Source organism: Anopheles moucheti, chromosome 2 (genome assembly GCF_943734755.1).
Source record: "Anopheles moucheti chromosome 2, idAnoMoucSN_F20_07, whole genome shotgun sequence".
Lineage (NCBI taxonomy): Eukaryota > Metazoa > Arthropoda > Insecta > Diptera > Culicidae > Anopheles > Anopheles moucheti.
In genome coordinates, this window is record NC_069140.1 from 68,169,242 (window position 1) to 68,193,114 (window position 23,873).

General features: G+C 42.9%; 1 protein-coding gene across 2 annotated transcripts; it reads left to right on the forward strand.

Moving 5' to 3' along the window:
• The first annotated feature begins 246 nt into the window (after window positions 1-246).
• LOC128299162 (tubulin beta-3 chain) lies at window positions 247-23,512 on the forward strand. 2 transcript variants are annotated; one of them, XM_053035031.1, is made up of 4 exons: window positions 247-808; window positions 20,646-20,754; window positions 21,384-21,628; window positions 21,694-23,512. In XM_053035031.1, exons 1-4 carry the CDS (start codon window positions 752-754, stop codon window positions 22,645-22,647), a joined length of 1,365 nt encoding a protein of 454 aa, XP_052890991.1. In that variant the 5' UTR covers window positions 247-751; the 3' UTR covers window positions 22,648-23,512. The 2 variants fall into 2 exon arrangements, with proteins under 2 accessions (XP_052890991.1, XP_052890992.1); XM_053035032.1 differs by having other exon boundaries at window positions 21,387-21,628.
• The last annotated feature ends 361 nt before the right edge of the window (window positions 23,513-23,873 follow it).

Consider the following 23,873-nt stretch of genomic DNA (forward strand, 5'->3'; position numbering starts at 1 on the left):
TACCCCTGTTACGTTCTACCCAAGCGGATCAAACCACACTAGAGCTTCCTTCTTCACGGTTATTCATCCATAAATGTAGCTGCTAACATTTTCCCCGATGATCACACTCACACTAGTCCGCTGTCGATCGCGTGTCGCTCGAAATTTACCGGCATTTGTCGGCAGTCGAACGATGATAAAATTTCCCTTCAAGCCCCACATTCCGACCAGTTGTGTTGTGCACGTTGCATCGAACGGGTTGTCAGATTGCCCGGTGAAAAGCGTATTCTGTGGCGCTTGGCGAGTGAAAAGCGAAACGAGCAAACTCTCAAATAACGTACCACTTCCGGCTTTGCATCCACTGAAATCGCCCGTCACCGTACGATCGCTTTCGTGAGCCCATCGTTCGGTACAAGGCGGCCATCGTGCACTGTTCGGTCCAGCACGCGTTTATCTTACGCATTCGTACGCTCGGTCGGAGGTTCGATCGTCAGTCACTGCAGGACTGGTGGTTCAGTTAACGTTGAACATAGCTCGTGGTCGGATCGTGCCAGCAGCGCTCCAACTCTGCATCTTTCCATCCCAAAAGTCTATTCGGGACTCGTGAACAATTCTGTGCACGTGTGCGCTTCACCAATTGTGCTGAGGATCATTTGCCACAGTGTTTCGCCCAACGGTAACGCAGGTGATCGTGCTCGTTCTATAAAGTGCGTTAAGTGCGAGTTGTAATTGTTGTTTAAAACCGTTTGTGTGCAAGGAAAACTTCGTCAACATGAGAGAAATTGTACATCTTCAGGCCGGTCAGTGCGGTAACCAGATTGGAGCCAAGGTAGGTTGTGCAAGAAGTTCTCTAGAAGGATTCCTGAGTTCACTTCTTCCGACTTCTGAAGAAGATAGTGTGTGAAACTTAAATTTAGTGAACATAACATTGAATTTACTGAAGTCGCTTGTATTAAGTTCCATTGCTGAGCATCCACAATGCATGGTTACTTGTTCGATTAAGAAGAGTGGGAAATGTTTAGTAAATTATCAAAGTTATGGAATGCTTTCCATAAGAAGATTCCTATCAATTTCTAGGAACGTAGACCAGTGCCACGTTTATGTGTGTACCGTTTGCATCCAGATAAACGTTTGTGGAACTTCTGGTGTTATTTTCCCCTTTCTCTTTATTACAGTGATAACAACTCATACTTGTGTTTTGCATTGGACTATTAAATTCCAATTGCGCTATCTGGGTGTCGGTTTGTGTTTGAAGGTTGTACGAGATCGGTCTACGAAGCAACCGGAAAGTCGGACAAGTTTTCTTTCTGTTTTTTTTTTTTTGTATTTTGCCTCCGAAACGCTTCGAGCATGTGCTGAAGTGATTGCGGGTGTGCAAGATCGTACGATCTGCGGGTTTTCTTTGTTCCCGACGTTCACGATGCTTGCTGTGGCCACATCCGGTGTTGACCTCGGGGCTGGACGAAGTAATCAGCGTGTCTGAGTGTTTGGCGATTTTTTTTCTTCTCATGCCCACCAGAGGTAGCGACGTCATTCCGCACACACAAACACACCTTCCGGGCAGTGCTGGATGTGGTGGTCTAGTTCTTTTACCTAGGCGCAACGCCCGATTGGCGTACCCATTCTAATTAACGGCATTTGTTCAGCATGACTGACTGGCTGGCCGGTAGCCTGTTGGGCAAGGCAACGTTCTCGAGCGCTTCTTTTTCGGACGCTGGAATAAAATCGCATGGAAGCCGTTCCGCGTGCAGAGATTTGCGAATCAGCGATCCAAGAATGAGTGTAGAGTCGAAACGAAGATTTTCTGCAGTGTAACGACCTCTCGCAGTGGGGTCTTCCAGCTGATATCTTGTTGGTTGGTGTTCGTTCCCAGTTCACTCTATTGCTGCCCGCTCCCGGGCAAACGGTTAACTTTATCTGCCGCATTCGAATTGGTCTTCTCTATGTCTTGCACAATGCCATTCCCTGGGAGGTACGGTAGTGAAATGTGTTTATCTTAAGATTATGCGAGAACCCGAGAAACCCCTCCCAGGGAGTGCTGGAACAAAGCAAAGAACCATATCGTCACAGCAACACTGTAATGAATGACGGTGCAGTCTGTCCACCAGATGTTGGAACTGTCTGGTTTCTGATTACACGGGTAGACGCGCCTCGAGAATGAACGAAAAAATCATCACAGCATCTATTGCAAACGATGTTTGACAATGAGTCATCGCATAAACAAAAACACTATCTCGCACATGTTGTTGGCCGTTTTCAGGGAATACAATTGCTCTTCCCTTGAGTAATACATTCTTAAGAATTAGTAATCAGTCAGATTGTCTGGGAATCCGTACGAATCATACCTTTATTGCACAAGAAAGTTACAACCTGCGATGCACTTATCACACCAGAGCATTTACTGTGTGTGAATAACGCCCTGAGTAAGCCGGAACTCCTAATTCTTATTACTCACGAACATTGAAGAGCACGGATTGATAACGTTGCCCAATACCTAGGGCTTAGAGTATTGTAACAACATGGTCGCGCTCTTGACGTGCTTAAAAGCAAAGCACCATACAGATTAGATCGAAATAGGGGAACAGATCACGCAACTTAAAATATTAACAAAAATGAAAAACAAAACGCGAATGCAAAAAATCCTAGTCGTAAATGATAGCATGACCTCCCATAACACATGCGTGCTGAGACACACAAAATGATAAATATGTATGGGAAGGTTTTCCAAAAAATCTCGCTGTGTTTTTTTGTTAGTGTTTTTTTTGTTGATTCATATGTGTGGAAATTTTCGACTGAGGTGTGAATTTCCCAAAAGTGCTCATCAGACAAAAAAACTAGCCAAAACCTTTCCAACCTTGACCTCACTGCTATTTTGAAGCGTCAGTTTTTTGTTTGTGTGTCTGGATAGTTTTTAATGCTTGCATTACGTGAGTTTTTTTCAGTTTGCATACTTAAAAAATAACGTGAAAGAGCAGTTTATGCGCAAAAAAAAAACTCAAACATGGAACAAAAAAACCTTCCACTAAAACATGATGAAACCTCGCGTGATCGTGATCTGATTGTGAGGCAGCATAGGTTGGGCATATAGATCACACGACAAGCTTTGAATAGCTGGATGGGTGATGCCTCTCAACGAAATCAGGTGCACTCGCCCTCGGTCTTGATTAGTTGGGTGTCAAAACAACATTAATTAATCCTCCACACGGTACAGTGCAATAGATTTTGGGTAGCAGCCAGGTGAGTTCACTTTCCGCGTGAAAGTTTTATGATTATGAAGCCCTTATTATGCCCTTGTCTGCCTTTCGAATGGGTGGTTGCTTTCAACCTGCGCCGATGACCCGGGTCACGACCCTTAAATAGAGTACTTTCACTCGAGGCGAAAATCGAAAGAAACATTCAAAAAGGGCCAAGGGTTATCTATGAATGATTCGGCATTAGCTAAGATGCCCTTTGCCTTCTGCTGTGGATGTGCATTAACAGCACTTTAGAGGTTTATTCGCGGTCCAGCTCGATACGGGTGGAGACCAATCGCAATGGAATTTTAATGTGTTCCGTAATGAATGTGGTTGGGTATTAACACTGTGCGGTGGTCAGCCGCTGCCTGTATATGGCAGCTTTGGTGCCTTGGGGCAGTGGCAGAGCTCGTTCTGATTACATAAATAGTGTGTCACTTCGACATGTGGAGTCTATCGCTCCAAAATGCACGCCAGCAATAGACTTCTCCTTAGCCGGGCTTATGTTGCGAAAAGCCGGGAAAAAGTTTCCTTCCCTAAATATGGTATCTATTGCTGATGTAGTCGAGGTTAAGGTTAGATACCGGTTATGTATAGAATTAAGATAAAATACTTTTTTTACGAGACCAAGAACATTTTTTTCTAGTGGGATTTGTAACCACTCACTTTAATGACAGGTGCGTCCACGAAAACCACAAAACACTTGATGTGATTTTCTTGCAGCTTACTTCAGCATATATTTACTCGTAAAGGAGATATGAATAACGATGTTGAATAGCTTTGATGTCCATAAAAGAGTATATGAATGTCTCCAATTTGTGATCGAATTTCAGCCAGCAGCTGATACCCACATGCAGGGTATCCAGAAGTCTACAATTAGCGATCGTTTAACGTACGTCAGTGAATGTGTGAGATTAATCGTTATCTAATCGCCCATCTTCTATTTATATTCTGGTGTTAATCTTTCATAGATTAATTAAAAGATATCTCTCACGAAACGTAAACGGTTCACCGAATAGCACAATGTCGGGACTACAGAAAGGGCAAGAACCTTCATTAAATAACGGTTTTACCAGCATTAAACGAGCACGTTTTTGGGATTTATGGTAACTTAAAAGACCAGTGAGTGAAGTCAAGTTTGCCAAGTGAATCGTTTTATGGCGCCTTCTACTTGCACGGTTCGTTCGGTTTCGTTCGTCATCGTCGGTTCATCGTTTTCGTTTCATATTCTTCCACTCTTTTATTGAAACCATAAATGCACCTGACAGAGTGTAAGAGAAGGTGAAGCGTCTGGTGAGCAGGTGAAGAATCATTAAACCATGGTACCACGGGTTTCTGCGATTCGCAATGTTGGTCTTCCACGGCAGCCTTATATCTTCGTTCGCCTCTCCGCGGGCTTTGGAAAAATTAAATCAAACTCTTCCGCGCACGGTTCAGCGCACGATGATTCTCCGGTTTGGACCGTGGCGAATCGCGGTTATGAGTTATTGGCGCTATGGTGGAGGGTTAAAGTCAGGTGCGACCGCTGAAAGAAGCGCTCCGCAATAGTACACTGGATCATAGCTCTGATCGCAAACTCCATTAGTCAATTAGAACAAATTGGTAAGCTCGGAATCGGCCCTTTGATCGGTGAAATCATGGATGCTTGAAGAAATCATAGAATCGATCTATGATCCAAGCACGGTAAGAGATCGTTTACGTATTAGATTTCTACTATAATACTAACTGATCTTATGCTTAGCAAAAAAAAGGTGCAATTATACGGTCGCCTAGAACGCATTGATGCATGGCATAGAAATCGTTGTACTCCACACTACCGATGATGACGGTTAAGTCAAACAGCGCGATTAGGTGATGTATTAGAAGTCTTATCGCTTTCAAACCGCACACGGTCAAGCGTCTGACGCCGAACATTGAACGATGGGCTTTGTCTGTGTCAACCATGCAACTGTCCCAGCTGGCGTTGATAAATAGAGAGGCAGCTGATTGAACGGATATGTTTAACGCAAGACATATCACACCTCAAAGCTAACTGTTATCTGTATGTTTAAAATAATGATAAGAATTATTTGGTTTACGCATCGTTGTTATGTGATATTAATCTAGGTGTTAAAGGATAAACTCTTCAATTTAGTATTTTTTATTATCTATTTATTTTATATTTTTATGGATATAGCTTGAAACATGTATCTTTTCTTTCGTGATATAATTCAATTAAACTTAGTAGTCCCGATCTTCAAAGACATTAATCCCAAGAAGGCGTAATCACGTTTTCGAAATATTGATAATGAACAAAATTAAAGTTGGTGATAGATCGCACCATGAAAAAATAATTATCATACCCATCGCAAAAGCCACAGAGGTGTACACAGTGTAGAATTCTAACCTGAGGTGTAACTCGTACTACGACTGCTGGTGGTCGCTTCGGCATGACTAGCCGGATGCTCGTGAGTTTAATCTCGCGATCCAGTTGAAGTTTGCTTTACCATAGGTCTTGTCTCGCGCGCGTAGACAAAACGATCAACTTCACTTTAAACAAGTAATTAACATCGGTAATTAACTTTTCTCTGAGATCAACTACCGGCTTACTCGCTTTGGTACCGTGTGGTCCAGCTACCTACACGTCCTGAGAAATGTTTTGATTTTGCCTGCATAACGAATGCTGAGCCCTTCGAAGTCCATGGTGGTATTTTTGGAAAGGAATAACCCGGAAAACTTAACGCAACGCGTAATGAAAGGTGGCATTCCCCTTTTTGGTCCTTTGGAGAGCGTTCGGAGATCTTCAGATTTTAGAACTGACGGGGGTTCGTTAATCGGTGTTTCATGTAGATACTGTTGGCGCCTGTCTGACCGCCGTAATTAGTGCAACTAATATGGTTCATATCCGATGCATTCTGAATCTTTCTCTCTCGTAAGGAAAAAAACGAAATAGACCGCATCCAAAGAAGCTGAAAAAGGTATTGACAACGCCCGCCTGGTTTTTTTTATTGATGAAGAAAATGGATGGACACTTTTGAGCGCTGTTGAGAAAGGAATCTAATACAACAATCAAACATAGACCATTGGACCATAGATTTTTTAATACGAAATTGTTTCACTGCCGGTCAATCATGCAAATAATAAGTAGAAACAGTTAATATACAAACAAAACGATCAAAATGAAACAAGATACGCAGACCTTGCCAATGGCATACGAATAGCATTATCTCCTAATTAAACAAGGAAGTGTTCATACTAATGATATCTTTCGAAGCCGTGGAGACGGAAGCTAGACGATTGGTTGTCAGTTTGCAACATTTTCCTTTTGTCATTCAGCATGTGTAACATGTAAATGGCTAGAATAGATTTCGAATACTTGTAGACAGAGGAAACACTTTACACTTTCATTTAATGAAATGGAAATACCAAATAATCACGACATTCGATTCTCTTTTCAATACTTGTCACAGAGTGTGCGTGCTGCGAATTACGAATTTTGAGACAATTGTTGCCTTGTAAGAATTGCCGGGTGCTGAACAAACGAGGTGTGATCTGGTTGGAATGAATGCAGAAAGAGTGTCGAAGCAATAACAGACTTCACGGGGTCAATGTCATGCTAGTACGGATAAAGCTGGTTTTCGACAATCATACCATCAAAAAACTATAAACATTTCGTCAGTACGTCAGTAACTAACCAACAATGGAGTTACGCATTATTATCCATGTCAGATTGTGTGCGGAAAGTGCTTTCATGGACAATTAGTTATGCCACCGTCGTGCTATGAAAACAGACCACATGAGTACCAGCATTTACAGAGCACCATTGCACCATGACGGACTGTTCGTACAGATTTGAGTTAAATCATTCTTGAACAATAGACGTACATTCAGGAGTTTGAAATGGTCAGTGCCATGTAGAGAAACGCATGTCGTTGGGTGCTTGTTATAATGCTCATTGGTTTTACTATAAGAATTAGTACAAATTTTGATGAGATCACGGAAATGTGTTACAGAATTCGTCTTCAGTGCATTAACTGCATGACATCTTCACACATTTCGGAAGATCACGGAATGCGTGTGGTGTTATAAATAAATCATATGACAGGACAGGGACAGCTCCAAACATGAAATATCCCTTCCAGTGTCACACCAAATTGTTAAAGTATTTGAAGTACTCTTCTTATGCTAGCTGTTATGTACTGTGCCAGGTTCGTTTAATAGTGTGACACGAACGGGTTGTTCCTGACATCATCTACTGTGGCCCAAATACATGAAGTGTACGCAGCATTTCTAAATCTGCAAAGCCCTCCACGTAGCCTGTTCTCTCAACTTCGGGAACTAAATATAGAAACGAAGCGTCAAGTCACAGCACTGAAATCATCTGCATGTACTTCCAAAAATGTCGTCGTTACTCCACGAAATTCTCGTTACCACATGTTTCACAGCGTGGCTGCGAATTCTCGGACTGGCATTTATGCGACACTGCTTTAGAATAACGAATCTAAGTTTTTGGTACTTTGAAGACTAAAAATATCTGCACCGCACGCTCACTGGACATGTCGCAGTGTGTTTTGCCACGCGACGATAAAGTTGCAGCCATGATTCAAATGGAGCTAATTGCTTGAAAGGGACGCACTGTGTCCTCTTGCAGCAGAACTGACTCACCGCAGCGATAGGATCGCAACGCGACGATGTGTTCCGGTTGTCTGTTGGCGGCATCTGAGACCCACGTTAGACGACGTTAATTTAATTTGATACAATTAATTAAACTTTCCCCTCGGTGGAGCGTTCTGCAATTGGCTGGCAAACAACAAGAAGTAGCGAAGATGCGACATGCAAGGTACTTTTGTTGTTCCAACAAACGACGTCCGAGATGGCTCTTATCGCTATGGTTTGTTTGGATGGCGAAAGCGCTAGATCCAATTGAAGCCAATGCTTATCGAGGTCAAGCAGAAGATTGATGTTAACGTAGGGAGTGATCGAGTGATAATCAGGATCGTGTTGCATAGATTCTACTCAGCAAAAGATGAATTAAAAATTGCAAGTTACATCCCGTGGCTGCGATGTTACGCTTCGTTTATTAATGTAACAAAAACGCTTGGCAAAGAATAAGAAAAAACTTCATGGGCGATATTACTCACCAAGTAGCTTTGTTACACTTTAGCACGTTTTGTGGTTTATGTTTGTTCGCGAAATAAAAAAATGTTTACTTCGAAAGTAAAGAAAACAGAAAATCAGTTCAAATAGCAACAAAAACTGAAAGGTTTTTTGAGCTTATCGGAATTGCAACCAAAAAGCCTGCACAGTTGTAGTTCGTTGGCCACATATATATTTGAACAGGTTCGCCGCGCATGTCGAGAAGCCCAAAAAGACCGATAAGAGTTATACGACGACGAACGTGGTTGTGATTGCATGATTTTTTTTTAATTTCTCAATTTCTCGTTTCTTGATGTAGCGGCCGCCAGATAAGACTCGAGAGGATGTAGCAGGCATAATTTTAAATTCAAATAATGATAACTAACGTTTCCTTTTTCTGTTTCTTTTTTCAGGTAAGCGAACAGTTTGGGATTGTGGTAGTAAACGTAAGAAAGTGGTCTAATTCGCACCGAACCATTTTCCTAACCAGGATTGACGTTGATTTGCGGGAAAGGTATAGTGCAAGTAAGAAACTTAGTAGCGGATACTTCCAGAAGTGTTATTAATTGCTACAAAACAACAGACTGAATTGTAAAACCTCTTGTGTAACGACAATTTATTGCGCTTGCGCCAGCCCACCAATTAGGTTCCGGTGCTAATTAACAATGTCATCAAACAAGAGTGTCGTCGGCTTCCCTTTGCAAATATTTCCCATCCGGAATTCCACATTGCACTTTTCCACTGACAAACCACACTAACTAACCATGCTTTTGGATCTCAACGTAATCGCAACATAACTCACTTGACGTTGCATTAATCCAGCTTAGCGTGTGCTAATGCCAACGATTCACACAGTGCTTGACGAGATCATATCGTTGCTCGTTCTAGGGACACTTTTGGTTACGATGCGGTTTGTGTAACAAAAAAAGGGCAAATAGTAGTCAAGCTACAGAATCTTAAAATGGATCATCCAACGTGAACCACACAGGCACAGAGCGTGACAAACGAGTCCTCACAATGCTCTGCCATCGTACACACATCAGCAAAAGGCAGCCGGGATCGACTCATTTGATGAAGAAGCCGGCTGATCGTGGTGATGAAAATGCGAAAAATTTATCTACCAGCATTAATCAGCACACCCGGTAGTGGGGAGGGATTCACGAGGAACGAATAGTCGGCATTTCATTTTCATATCGAAACCGCTCTGTTTGCTGAAGCATTTAGGAGGAGGAAGGAAGCGCATGGAACTAGACGTTGCTATTAAGCCGGCGGTTCGAGGGTTAAGCATGACTGATTAAGATTTCTGCAATACCTGACCACGGGCATCCATCGCGCTGTTGATGAATGGAGCCGAACCAATTTTGCTTTCATCTTTACCTTTCATTTCCATTCTCAACTTCATTCCACCTGATCCGAGCCACCGGTCCTGCACCTGTCATATCGACTCAACACGAACGTCAGTTGCGATTGATCTATTCATGATCTTCTTGGTGGATCGCTCTGCTGACAGCTTACTTTCCACTTTTTTTTTTTTGGTTGTTGTGCGAATGCAAATTTTTATCTAGCGATCCTATCCTAAGGTCACTGAACAGCGGACATCGGTTGGGAGTTCAGAAAGACGAAGGAGAACCACGACTGTACGCACATGATAGAAATCGTCTGTTTGTGAAAGCGAAAGGCTAATAGTGTACCGGATCGACCGGATGCGTTGCACATGTAGCGAAGAAAGGTTATTTCCGGTGGCTGAGATTTCTCACGGAATCGTAGAAATAATGGCAAAGGAGCTTGCATTCGGTAATTGTTGGTTACTTGTATTTCCACCTCAATAGGGGACACACAGCACGCGAAGAAGATGTACCTTGCAATTTCGAGCGAAACAGTCACAAATTTAGGGAAACAAGAAGCAATGTGTAAAATGAGTTTAAAACAAACCCGATTGATCTTGCTGGTAGCGATCGCAAATATGGGCAAATGCAAAATCGAAAACCAATCAACCATACGGTAACCCAAAACCGTAACCTCACATCGTTACAGTACAAATAGAAACAGAGCAAAACAAAACAATCCACCAAGGAGAAAACGAGCACAACCCGTCTGCGAATACTTCGGAAAGGAAAGAAACTGAACATGTAGAAATTGATTCCGCGGCAGGCTTTGCAATCAGATTGTCTTCTGACTCGCCAGTTTCGCACACTGGTAAGAAGTATGCGAAACTTCATTTTCCGATGATTTTCAATCACGGTTTGGCCGATGGATTGAAGTGGTAGTTAATTGTCGTTTCGTGATTTCGTTGCCCGGTACAGCACCGCATCCGATTGTTCCAACTCGAAGCAATACTTCGGGTGGGAAATTGGAAAACCAGGAAAAACGGGGCCACTTGTTGTTGTGACAGACGGAAGGCATCCGGTTTAGACCGAAGAAGGCAGGCTGCAAATTGGAAAGTTAGTTTATGGCATTGTTCTGCTGTTGCTTCGATTGATAAATTGGGGAATGTTTCAACTGTTTTTAAGCCAGACGGTCAGGAGCAAATGTTTTGAACTTCCATCGTGTTTGTATTATTTTGTTAATTGAAGTTATTTTTTCAAACCACCAAGCAAGGAAAGGAAAAGCAATAACCATTTTCGGTTCGATGGAAACGAAATATTGGCTGTTTGGTTGGTTGACGATATGAATTAAACTAATTGTGAAATACCGATTTTCTTAAATGTTTCCTACCAGACACACCATCATTATCGTCCGTAGTGCTGTTCATGGGATAACTACTCTTCGGGAAGTAGTAGACCCATCCACAGACAGACCCATCCACCGGGGCAACCGAGCAAACTCAAAAACATCCCACCCAACGGTACCACCCAACAGTGTGTTATTTTGCAGTGGACGATGTTTTGGAAATGTTTTGCACAAATTAATTGATTCGCGTGTCTTAACATCAGGTTCCGTTTTTCGAGGGGCGCTGGTTTGCTTCTGAATTACCACTGGGTTAATGTTTCCAATCGGTTTAACTTAGTTGCGGGTAATTTAATCATTGTGTCCGGTAAAATATTCCTAAGAGAAAGTGGAAGCTACCAAGAGCACCACCTCGTGTGGCTTTATGAGAAGCTGAGGGATTGAGAGCTGTACAGTTGAAGGCAATCAAATATAAAATAAATTGCTGTGCTTCAAGCTTTACGGCATTTGAAAACAGTTGGATTGGACCTGTATAAATTTAAATATGTGCTGTGTAGCTACTATTCCATCTAAATGTGACCTTTTTAGATAAACTTGCTATGATTTCCACAAATTTTATTTTGTTGTAAACACGCTTTTCGTTCTAAAACATTCTTAGACATGTGAACAAAATATCTCGCGCCTGTTCGTGTTATATTTTACATTTATACCAGCATGAATTACACTCTGATATGTAATATTTTATTTCAACTGCACCTCTCACCTTTATTTCTTGTGTGCAAAAGGAGTTCCAAAAGAAATGAGAAACACTCGAAAGCAGGTCATTCGGTTGCAAACAAAAATTTGCACGAAATTGCTGTCGTCTATCTTGTTTTGTTCACGAGCTACGACCGAGATCTCGATTCAGGAAGGTGATGTATCTATAGCAGAAAGTGACCTGTTTCTGCCAGCGAATAGAATGCAAAGCCAATCGCAATTGGAAACGAAACGGCGTAAAGCATTTGTGCGTTTTTGCGTTACGATCTTGGAATTATTTGCAAAATGGGTTTCATGTCCAGGTCAGCACATTTAGTCTACGATGTCTTCAATTATGGAGGCTTGATTTTGGGAAAGGTTTCATTCGTACTGGGGATTAGAAGTTGTAGACATAATATAAGAATTCGTCATTTTAACGCAATGGAACATGTTTTTTTCGGGGCTCTCGCCCTGTGACAAAGCCCAACACACTGTTGGTGTAACGAAGTAAAATCATCGATGTCTCGTTTCTCGTGAGAGATTCGATGCGAAGATCGCATTTTCCTTTGATCATCTTCTTCCTTACGATTCCGATCCGATCGTCACCGCTACGGTGGATAAGCATAATCAGCTCCTCCATCGAGCGTATCGAACGTGTGGAAATAAAACCTACATGATTAACGCAAACATGCGAACATGAAACCGATTTTCACCACCCGTCTCTTCTTGCGGTGTGCCTTTTTATTGCACCGGGACTGCAAGGTGGTAGAAAATCCATTAATTACTGAACTAATTGTTCAGGCGGGTGTGGTGCGGTGTAATCACCGCGTCGAATTTGGGTTACACCATTACACCGTGCACCGTAATTATGAGGGGTCCACGAGGTCTTCGGGCCACCGACACAACTAACGGAAGAAAATACAGGGCGAATGCAAGCAAAGGTGGTAACACCTCCACCATACACCGTGGGCTGGCGAGCAGGAATTTTGATCGATTTGATTGATTTGGAGGCTAAGGCGTGAATATAAAAAAGCCAGTTGGCTATGCCTGTAAGAGATGGTACGTCTGTGCGACACATGCAGCGAACGTGATTGAGGTTAATTTCCAGGTGAGCCATATGATATCTTGTTGTAAACGATGATCTTATCAGACTGAGTCGGTTATGAGATCTTTTCCCATGAAATTTCTGCTTTCTTGGAGCAATGAGGGTTTAATTTAGTTTACAAATTTGAGCTACAAATCAGTCTCTTATGCCTTGTGTTCGCAGTGAGCATTAAAAAAAGCAACTAAAAATGTTATTCAATAATACATAAAACGAGCACATTTCAAAAGCACAAGTTTCGTCTACACATGGGTACTTCAAAATTGTATATTAATTAAGAGAAGGGCACTTCCAAGCCAATTCACTCGAAGCACTTTCTACCGGTGTCCAATATCCACTCATCAGTCGATGAAAGGCTCAGATTACAGCGATAATTATGATATTGTCTCTTAAAATGCCACACCAATTTGCATTTTAGCTCCGATACGCTTATTAAAACCAAGTTTTCGGAGCATTATTTATGAGGTGTGAAATATCTTTAGTTGGAGGGGTAAAGAAGAATGTTTTTCTCTTGTGTAAAGTGATTGAGGTTTGAAATGGAGCTTAAATGTATTCATTTGGGAATAATTTAATAAGTTAATTGTGAGTTTGCAATTGTGAGCAATATTAAATATCAGCATTGAACGATTGGCCATTAAACAAGACGGTTGATCGATCGTCAAAATTTCTCTGCAGAGAGCCGGAAACCATATTTCAACGGGAAAGTTGATTTCGTTTTATTTTATATTCACCATAACGGCTGGATTGTCGTAACACCGCTTTCCGTTAAAAAAAAACAAGAAATAATGAATGTGTCTAACGGATCCGGCACATGACAATCAATTCTATCGCGTGATTTAACAAGCCGGATGTAGAGAAATGCAAAGGAACGTTAAAACAAATTAGAAATGAGACTGAATTAATGACATTGTACTTCTTTTCAAAACTGCTCCAAATTTATAAACGTTTCACTTCCTCTGTTTGCCGTGAATCGTCCAAAGAATCAAGCCCTCATGTGTTTCGGGTATGGTAGAAAAATTTACGAGCGACAAACAATTTGGACTGTTAGATTCTGGTACGATGTCACAACCCCCAGAGAAGCGTTACGCGATACGATCTGTCGTTAGATGCGGACGGCATGAAATCAACTTTTCACAACGCCGTCATCCCAAGAGCTTCTCGAGACCCAAAACACCGAACCTGATGCTTGTGCGGACCGCTACTTCTTTAGACGTTAAACTGATTTAAATTGCACTCATTACACTAATTGCAGCTGATGTCTTGGTGTTGCCACAGGGTGCGCGCTCCAACTCTGTCCCTGGTGCAAGATCCTACGGGGTGTTGTCGATCTCGTGGGGAGTTGTTCGAGTGTGAGCGGAAAACATGTTCATATTTTCATGCCCAGCCAGACAAAAACGGTTGCAAGCTGACGCGGTTATAAGCTTTCCTGTTGGCCTGCTTCGCGTTGGGATCCGTATCGGTTGGAACGAAAGAAAGTGGAGGTTATTAAGACACCTGCTTCTTCTTGTTGCTTTTGAGACCACAAAAGACTGCAGTGAAAGATCATCAAACGCAAACAGAACCCCCCGAAGATTGATGTTCCGTATCGAGTTCGTACTATGGGTCTGCAGATCGTTTACGTAGGCTTATGAATATGTTTTATTGTCATCTTTTGGAACACGAACGAACGGTCATCGTAGGGGTTTGGTGCCGGAACGCTTCTACCACCGGGTAAGATTAGTCGTTTTCAGCGCAATTTTCGCGGCTCCTGACGATTAAGCAGCTCCACTTTCGGCAACAGTTTTTTTATTCGTTTTTTCCCCGCGTCCATCGCTTTCAGGCCAACATATTACGGTGCTTATGGCCGGATGGTGGTAATTGCAGTTTAACGATGTCCATTTCGTCCGATCAGCTGTATTTCCTTTTATGTGTACGTGTGCGTTGTGGTGTTATTGTTGGATATCTGTGCGTACCACAGAGTATCACTTGTCTCGCATTTTGATGGCTTCATAAAGGGAAGATGAACGACAATGTATGACAATAAAAGTGAATTTACCAAAGATTTTGTCTGCCAGTATCTCGTTATCTTCAGGTGAAGGTTTTCTGGCAGTGATGAAAAGAACGATTTCAATTATTCCAACAAAACTATTAATACTTGACACATTTTTTGTCACTCGTTCAGCGAATTGTTTTTAAATTTGATGACTAATCTCTTCCCATTGGGCCATCCAGCTGCTGTTGCGGGGACATTTGTATTAATCATACCGACACGACACATATTAATGGTCGTGGTTTAACTAATTGTGTGCCATTGCACACGCGCTGTCCACGAACGGTTGTACCGGCAGCTACTGCACACAAACAATAAATAATTGTTTCCGACCGATTTGCTCGCGCCTGTAGCATTCTTCAATCGAGCTCGTTTAGTTCGGTCGGCTGGCGACACTGGATTTTGCGACGGCGTTAAATTCTTGCGCGAAATCGGAATTCAAGCGATTCTCAGCCACTTCATTCATGATGGTTTTATGATGACGATGGGATGTGGAGGAGGCGGAAAGATATGTGTGAGAAAGGCACTTAAAAGCCAGACAATAATAACGTCTACGTTTGGTACGATAGGCGACGATGGAGACATTCGCATGCAGACGTATCGCATATCCATGGAACACTTCAACTCCACCGGCCAAACAGGGAGAAACAAGCAACACAATGAACCAGATCACCATGCAACTGTGAACGAGAACCAGCGAAAGTGCAAATGTTCTCGAAAATGTTCTAACGAATGGCGCCGTAAGAGAAGCTGGAACCTTCATTTCCATTATGTCTGAGAAAAGAGTGTTACTTTGCTCGCATAAATCCGACACACGTGATGTAAAACATTTAACGTATTGTGTACCGGATGGAAAAGGATATTGCACTGTTTGTGTTTTAAAATAAAAGCAAGAACCTCCTAAACTAAGACCAGAACATTCACAAGAGCTGTGTACCTATCGTCAGTGCAACATTGTAGCAGTTTTATGGGTTCACTTCGTTGCTGACCCCGATGTAAAGTCTGCAGTCATCCGATCGGTTTCGATCATACACCCTCTTGTATATTCCGAACATGTGACTTCCGTAGACGATGTTTCCTGGGGTAGTGAGAATGAAATTGCATTTGCATTTTTATCGTCTGGTTCGGCAAAGAAAATGTTGCAGCTGTTGTTCGAGTCAGAAATGGATCAAATGAATTTATGAGAGAAATATGACCTTCAAGGCGAGAAGCGTTCAACAACTGCATAGAAAAAATATCTCGTAATTGCTAGAATGTCTCGAAATAACATAAAGTAATGTAAATACATCGGTTGCGACCGGTCAATATACCAGTCACGATCCATCTGGAGTGTGCAAGATAGAACGAAGTTTGGTATACTACAAAATTGATCTCTCATTTACATCATATAAATCATATTCAGCCAGCTGGTAAATCTTTCCTACATAGTCATAAATGTACCACATAATTCATTTCTAAGAATGTTCACCCATTACCGTTGGACGGTAGAGAATAGATCGAACCATAAATGCACTGACTAAACATCGTTAGTCTTGCACCGACATTTAACGAGTCAGTTTCTTTGATATTTCCGCGTTGCGGTGCGTCTGCCTCGTAATAACTTTCTCGCTTATCGCATCGATCATTTCGAGGATGGAGCATCACTGGCGACGCGTCGCATCGCGTTGGTTTCGACAAGCGCATACGATGCACGCACGCTCGTCGTTGCAAGCCATAAATTATGCTGTGGTCTAAAAATACTAATAAGCTGTAGCTACGCCGCCTGCATACACGATGCCAGAATGGCGTTCTTCATCATGACGGTAAGGCAAAGCCAATGCACCACCAAGGGGAAGACATTTCAGGTGAGGCATTTCGGTGCGGGAGAACATTTTGGAAGAGAAGAATTACGCACTCTTCGCACGCTGCAGACAGGATAAATTTCGGAAGGGCAGGGACATAGCATTCGACTATGAGCTGACAGCTTTGTCTCTTGCAGCGGATGGTATGTGGAAAATAGGCGTAACCAAGCTTAAACTCTCTGTCGCAGGCGATGTTGTGAAGATGTGAAAGATAAATCGGCGATGCTCCCACAGCATCACCGAAGCGGTCATGGCTCTGGACGATGACCTGGTGTCGTGCGACTGATCGAAGGTGAACGTACCCGTTGTGCGGTGGGTTGAGAAATCATCGAAATATTCCTTCCACATGACGGTGTATCGTGCCAGAACTAGCGCACTTACCACGGAAATGGCGTCCAAAAAAAAACACTAGATATAAATAGTTTGCACGAATGTCTAGCGTGAGACATTTCGTGGACGTTTGATTAGAATCTTATGTCCACCGCGAAAACTTCCCATGTCCACTGATGGGGCTGATCAACAACTACCAACGTCAACAGCGAAGCACAGAAATTGGGCTACCAACTCGCACTGACAACTCAACGGAACGGTGATGCCGGAAATGTCTGAATCGTAGCCCGCTCGTTCTAGGCGGACCTGAGAGACCTTTGAGAGCGGCGGACGACTTAATTGCTGGGTACAATAAACAAATATTATTCGCTACCTTCATGACATCACGATGTCCATTTCGTTGCCGGGAAAGAGAACGACATGACCAATAGAATCTAAATTGTTCCGCTTCCATCCAAGGGACCTGAGCAGACGGAAAACCTACCATTAGACATATCGCTGTTAGTTTCACCCAGACACTATGTTTGTAATAGCGTAAGATGTCCCTAGGCATCGCGAAAAAAATAAAACAGTCTCAACACTGCAAATGTTTCCCTATGTGAAAGAATGTACCGTGCTTTACACTCAAGCTATTAAAGTAGAGGAATTCTAATTGCCGAAGGGAATGAATCGTGTGCGGGTGATTGTTTGTAAATGTGCACGTATCCAGTCATCAGTCATCGAGGAAAGTTCGAACAGAGCAGAATATGTCTGTGCCTATTGTTTCTATGTAAATTACATATTTGACACAGTTCCAACCGTGCTTTACCGGGAATACTTCACGGATCAATAAACACAACTTAACCTTCTTCGTCATCGGAAGTGACGGATAGGTGGCGATTGAATGCGACCCAACCAAGTCAAGAATAAACTGAATTCCAGCATTGGTTACCTCGTTTTGGAAAACTTTTCCGCACGAAACGGCCGAGGTCGTGCGTCATAAAAATGGGACGTCAATTTGGGAGAGCCACCCTTCATCATTCACAGGAGCGTTTTGTGGTTGTCGTTACAGCGATTTCGGGAAGCGGAACGGTATTTTCGGGTTTCAGTTATGTTGCACAGCTTGGAACGATCATACATGGAACAGTAAATTATTTTGTCACGCTTTGTTAGGCCGCAGATTTGATCGTCTTTCTATTGCTGCCATTCGGTTGGTTAGGAAGAACGTCCGAAGGGAACGTGTTTTTGAAGAAAATTTTCTAGCACATTTTGTGACTGCCAGAATGAAAGAAGGCGTGGAGATGCCATTGGTGCTGTTTCGAAATTGGTTTATGAACGAAAGATTCCATACGCACAGTTTTTATAGTTTGTTGATGCGGATCAGCGATTCGAAAGCGCTTAGTGTGGAGTATTGTCCCAGATATGCATACAGCAATTTGAGTTTTATTGGATCGCATTTTGTCGGTGCTTCATAACCCATTTAGAGTTCATCATTACTCAATACTGTCTGTGAATAGCATTATTAGGAGATTTATCGTTCATTATTTGTAGCATTCGAAACATATTTATATTTCGGATTTAAAATAAAAGCAAAAAAGTCGATTAATTTACAGATTACTGGGACCTCTTATAGTACGTCAGTGCCTTTTATTTGAGCACGAATAGAGAGAAACCCTTCCTATATTTCTAATCACGGTTCTGATCAGATTCTGCTTGAGATCAAGTGTTAAACAGGAAACGCCTAATGAATGCAGCATGGGAATGTAGCATTCGCATTTAATTAGATTCTCCCATGTTGGAGGGCGTCAGCGCGAAGACAGCATGAAATGAGATCGTTCCTGTAACCATAACAATCGACCCAAGCAAGAGTAATCTTCTGACACCTAAGAAGTGGTCATACCGTATGTCATACCGTATACGTATGTAGCGAAAGGAGAAAGGGTTGTGAAGATTTTTTTAAAATTTGTGTGTTGACTTCAAGTAAAACAGTAACCTCTTTTGGAAGATTTATTTTTGGATACACAAGCAACACCGCACACACCTCATGCGCCGGGACGTGGATTTAGTAGACGTTTCCGGGGGGAAACAACTTTTACTAAGACCGGATTTCGGTAGCAGCGCGTTAGATTTATGGTGCGCTTTCGCAAACGATATGCTGCCACTTCCGCATCATTTGGTCTGCCTGAGATGAGGTTACAATTTCGGCGCCTATTTACTGCACATCACATCTCACGCGACATACATCGATTGTGCAATCTGTACAAAATTTGAACGTTTTGAATCTCAATGGGACAGTGAAAATGAACGACCGGTTCGAAGATGATCGGTGGGAGGAAACGTCAAACAGCACCCAACTCTTACGATGAAGTTTCTCTAAGCCCGGAAAAGCCTCATCACGCATCAAGAGAGACGGATAGAATCGGATTTCCTTTCGGGGTTGTTTCTCCCACCTTTCCATCTAATTGACGATCGCTGTCAACGTTGGGCGATGACAAAACGCATGCTGCAGTCGTACGGTGCAGTCATTTGGTGTGAACCCTGATTTATTTATAACTTGGTTGGCTTGGATGTTACCGTCGTACGATCCCGCACAATCCAACGGGATCCATTTTATTTTTAAAGCCCCCACTTAATGGTTTCTAGTTGGAGGTTTGCGTGTGCGATCGGCAGCGTTAAGGAAGCCACAAATGAGCCACAGAAGTACCGAAAGAAATCGTTAAATCTAATTTTTATTTTTATGAAAATGTTAACAAGCGCCTGGATGCTGCTCGGAGGGAATCGCTGACATTGGAGTTCTCTTTCGTTGTAAGCAGGTTTTTTGTATGGCACCATCGCTTAGTGTAGGATGGGACACCGATTATGGCTTACGTGGATTAGATGAATTGCTGCCGAACCCACCACGGTGGCCTCAAGTGTTTGTTTGAATGGGTTGCTGATCGTAAATATTTCCCAAAAGGAAAACTGCATCGGCGACCTTCTGCTTCAGTCGTAAGAGGGAAGCTGTGAATTGTGTTTTCCCTTCGTGCTGGATGAATAATGGTCAATATTTCTTCGCTGTCACCGCGGTTCGATTGAAATGATTTCGAGCATGTGAAGGGCGGTTAAGTGAAATGGTTCTGTTTCGAGCAGGGCTTGGGAAATTAAAATCCACACCCTTACCATTGGGAATTCTATTGCTTTTGCTCAGTAGGTTATGTTTTAACGATTGTTGGGCGAAGTGTTTCTTAAAAACCAATTTGTGGTCTGCAAGGGGACAGGAATGACATAATTCTGACGTAATTTTCTCGGAAGAAAGGTTATATGTACTGTGTAAGAGTCGACACAGCTCATGTGGTTTGATTTGCAACGCTTTAATGAGCTAAGTTAAGATTGGATTTAGTTTCGGGTTTCACATTGACTGGTTTATTACAGTTTTGAAAGGGTGGGGAACAATTATATGGAATATGTAGTCATCTGCTTTGCCTCTATCATGTAGCGTTTATTAATACTCGATATGAATCAATTCCCGGCATTGGTTCTCTGCACTCTTTCAATGCAAGGAACTCTTGTAGCTCAACTAGCTTTTCAAAATAGCCCATGACATTGGATTTGAAGTAAAAATGTTTATAATGTATCATTTCTTTTCATCTTTTCAGTTCTGGGAGATCATCTCCGAAGAGCACGGAATCGATGCTACTGGTGTTTACAATGGAGAGTCCGATCTTCAGCTGGAGCGTGTGAGCGTGTATTACAACGAAGCCTCTGGTAAGCAAACGAGGCTTAATAATAGAGCAAACTCCATAGAATCAGCACAACCTTCCGCCATTACCAAGCCGCTGCAAATTCTAGTATCTTGAGAATGACGTAAATGACGTCTTGCCCATGGCTAGTGTCCTAGTTTCCCTTTCTCACTCTTGTGTTATTTGAAGCTTTTGTCCGTTATACTCGATAATGATCAAGCCAGCCACCGCTCGGACCCACATTCCGTTTTGGTGGCCACAGGTTCTGGCGGCTACGTACAGCGAACGAACCTATCGATGCATCACGTTAGTGGTACTTGCAAACATTTCGCTTTGATGTTAGCTGACCAGCAACCAACGAACGGAACGATCATCTTTTCGTTGTTATTAATTCTTTCCGGTCCGGTCCGATTGCTCCACGAAACAATAATAATTAGAATGCGATGCGAGGCTGTGTAGAATGGCGAAGGAACGTGCTCGGAATTGCATCGGTTAGCGGTTCCGTTTGTGCATCGGAAGTGGTAGTAGGTGTGAGTCACCTGTTCGTACAGAATGGAAGTTTGTGCTAATTCATGGTAGCTTGGCCGCGGAAGTCAGAAGCAACATATCTTATAATTCGCCACGTGCGTTCGGGTTTTTATTGGCTCTTTCCAGCAGTTTCGCGGGCGTCCGGTGGCAAGTATGTGCCCCGTGCGATCTTGCTCGATCTGGAACCGGGTACGATGGAGGCGGTTCGTTCCGGATCGTACGGCAAGCTGTTCCGTCCGGATAACTTCGTCTTTGGACAATCCGGTGCTGGCAACAACTGGGCGAAGGGTCACTATACCGAGGGAGCCGAGCTGGTTGATGCCGTGTTGGATGTGGTGCGCAAGGAATGCGAAAACTGTGACTGTCTGCAGGTGAGTAGTACAGACACAAGTTCATGAGTGTTGTTTGTTAAACTAATATCAATGTACCGTTCTAGGGATTCCAATTGACCCACTCGCTTGGAGGTGGTACTGGTTCGGGTATGGGCACGTTGCTCATCTCGAAAATCCGTGAGGAATATCCGGATCGTATCATGAACACCTACTCGGTTGTACCATCGCCGAAAGTGTCGGACACGGTGGTTGAACCTTACAACGCCACTCTCTCGATCCATCAACTGGTGGAAAATACGGACGAAACATACTGTATCGACAATGAGGCTCTGTACGATATTTGCTTCCGCACCCTGAAGGTACCTAACCCTAGCTACGGTGACTTGAATCACTTGGTTTCGCTGACTATGTCTGGCGTCACCACCTGCCTGCGATTCCCGGGTCAGCTGAATGCCGATCTGCGCAAGCTGGCCGTCAACATGGTGCCGTTCCCGCGTCTTCACTTCTTCATGCCTGGCTTCGCTCCGCTCACATCCCGTGGCTCACAACAGTACCGCGCACTGACTGTGCCGGAGCTGACGCAACAGATGTTCGATGCCAAGAACATGATGGCGGCTTGTGATCCGCGACATGGCCGCTACCTGACGGTAGCTGCCGTATTCCGTGGCCGCATGTCCATGAAGGAGGTGGATGAGCAGATGCTTGCGGTTCAGAACAAGAATAGTAGCTACTTCGTAGAGTGGATCCCGAACAACGTCAAGACCGCCGTCTGTGATATTCCACCGAAGGGGCTGAAGATGTCGTCCACCTTCATCGGTAACACGACCGCCATCCAGGAGCTGTTCAAGCGTATCTCTGAACAGTTCTCCGCTATGTTCCGTCGCAAGGCGTTCTTGCATTGGTACACCGGTGAGGGTATGGACGAGATGGAGTTCACCGAGGCAGAGAGCAACATGAACGACCTGGTGTCGGAATACCAGCAGTACCAGGAGGCGACCGCGGATGATGAGTTCGAGCAGGAAGACTGCCAGGATGAGATGGAAGGTGAATGCGTTTGAAACCCCCGGACACTAGAAGACAACAGTCCGTGGCCAGCATGAACTTCCTGGCTTTGGCATTTTTATTATTTATTAAATTTTTTCGTAGCTAGGCAAACGATTTTATATTCCGAATACCGGAGACTGCGTGTGTGTAAAGAAACGTTAAAGTAACATTTACTAAAAAAAACTCAAGAAGAAGAAAAAATGAAGCCAGAAAAAAATATTATAAGAACTTACTCGATTAAACGTTCGAACATTCTAGCTAGATTCCTGCATTAATACGAATTCAAAACGAACACCAACCACTCAATATCATCTTGGATCTCAAGACAGAAACTATTTCTGAGAGGAGATATGTTGTAAATTCTTAAGCAAAATCAAGCATTAAGAGCTATCTGATTTTTTTCTGAAGATGGAAATTTTGTCTCCCGTTGAGTGGGTGCTCCAGCAAAGTTTCTTGACGCCGGAGAAATTGGTTGCCGCGAGCACCAAACGACTAGAGACGCATAGGATTGCAGATGAAGTTAACGGCGATGGCAAAATGTTTCCATTCAATCATTAATAAATCACGTGTGTTTCTTATCCGAGACAGGTTACTTTTTGCACGTGCGAGATCAAGATGTACCGGGAGCTCATGTGCTTTAACATTAGGGAAGGTTAACGATTGTATGGCATTATCTGGAAATTATGTAATGTATCGATTAACTACCAGCAGTCCGTGCCGACACAGTTGCTTTTTGTGTTAAATATATCCGGCCTGCATCGGGTTTCCATGTTAACCCAAAGACGAGATTGTAATGTGCTGCGGCAATTGTAACCTTACCGTCATATCGTTGATCGGTGACAGTCAAGCAAAATATATCCTCATTATTTATACCATGTATGTTAATGAGCCTTTTTTATTTGACTTTAATACTACAATTATGCGAAGAATATTCGAAAGAAAACGGATTAAAGGTAAATAAACAGACCGAGCATGAAACAAAGCAAACGAAAACCAAAGGAGTATGTGGTACACCTCTGAAAACAGTTCTGATGGGGTCATAAACTACCTTTTATGGAGGATAACAGTTTTATTTCTTCCAACAATTCGATGACAATTTTTCAATTTGAAGAAAACCAAATATTACATTAAAATTAACATAAGTATTTAAAGGTTTCGTCTAACACAACGATAACGCAATGCGTTACTGTTACTAGCGTCATCTAGCGGATAAAAGTCTCAATCATAATTATTTCAAAGT

What these genes read in the sequence shown, in the direction of transcription:
- LOC128299162 (XM_053035031.1), top strand. Translation starts at nt 752, where the DNA reads ATGAGAGAAATTGTACATCTTCAGGCCGGTCAGTGCGGTAACCAGATT. An exon ending in GTAACCAGATTGGAGCCAAG is followed by an intron (nt 809 to 20,645) that starts GTAGGTTGTGCA and finishes TCATCTTTTCAG; the next exon opens with TTCTGGGAGATCATCTCCGA. An exon ending in GTATTACAACGAAGCCTCTG is followed by an intron (nt 20,755 to 21,383) that starts GTAAGCAAACGA and finishes GGCTCTTTCCAG; the next exon opens with CAGTTTCGCGGGCGTCCGGT.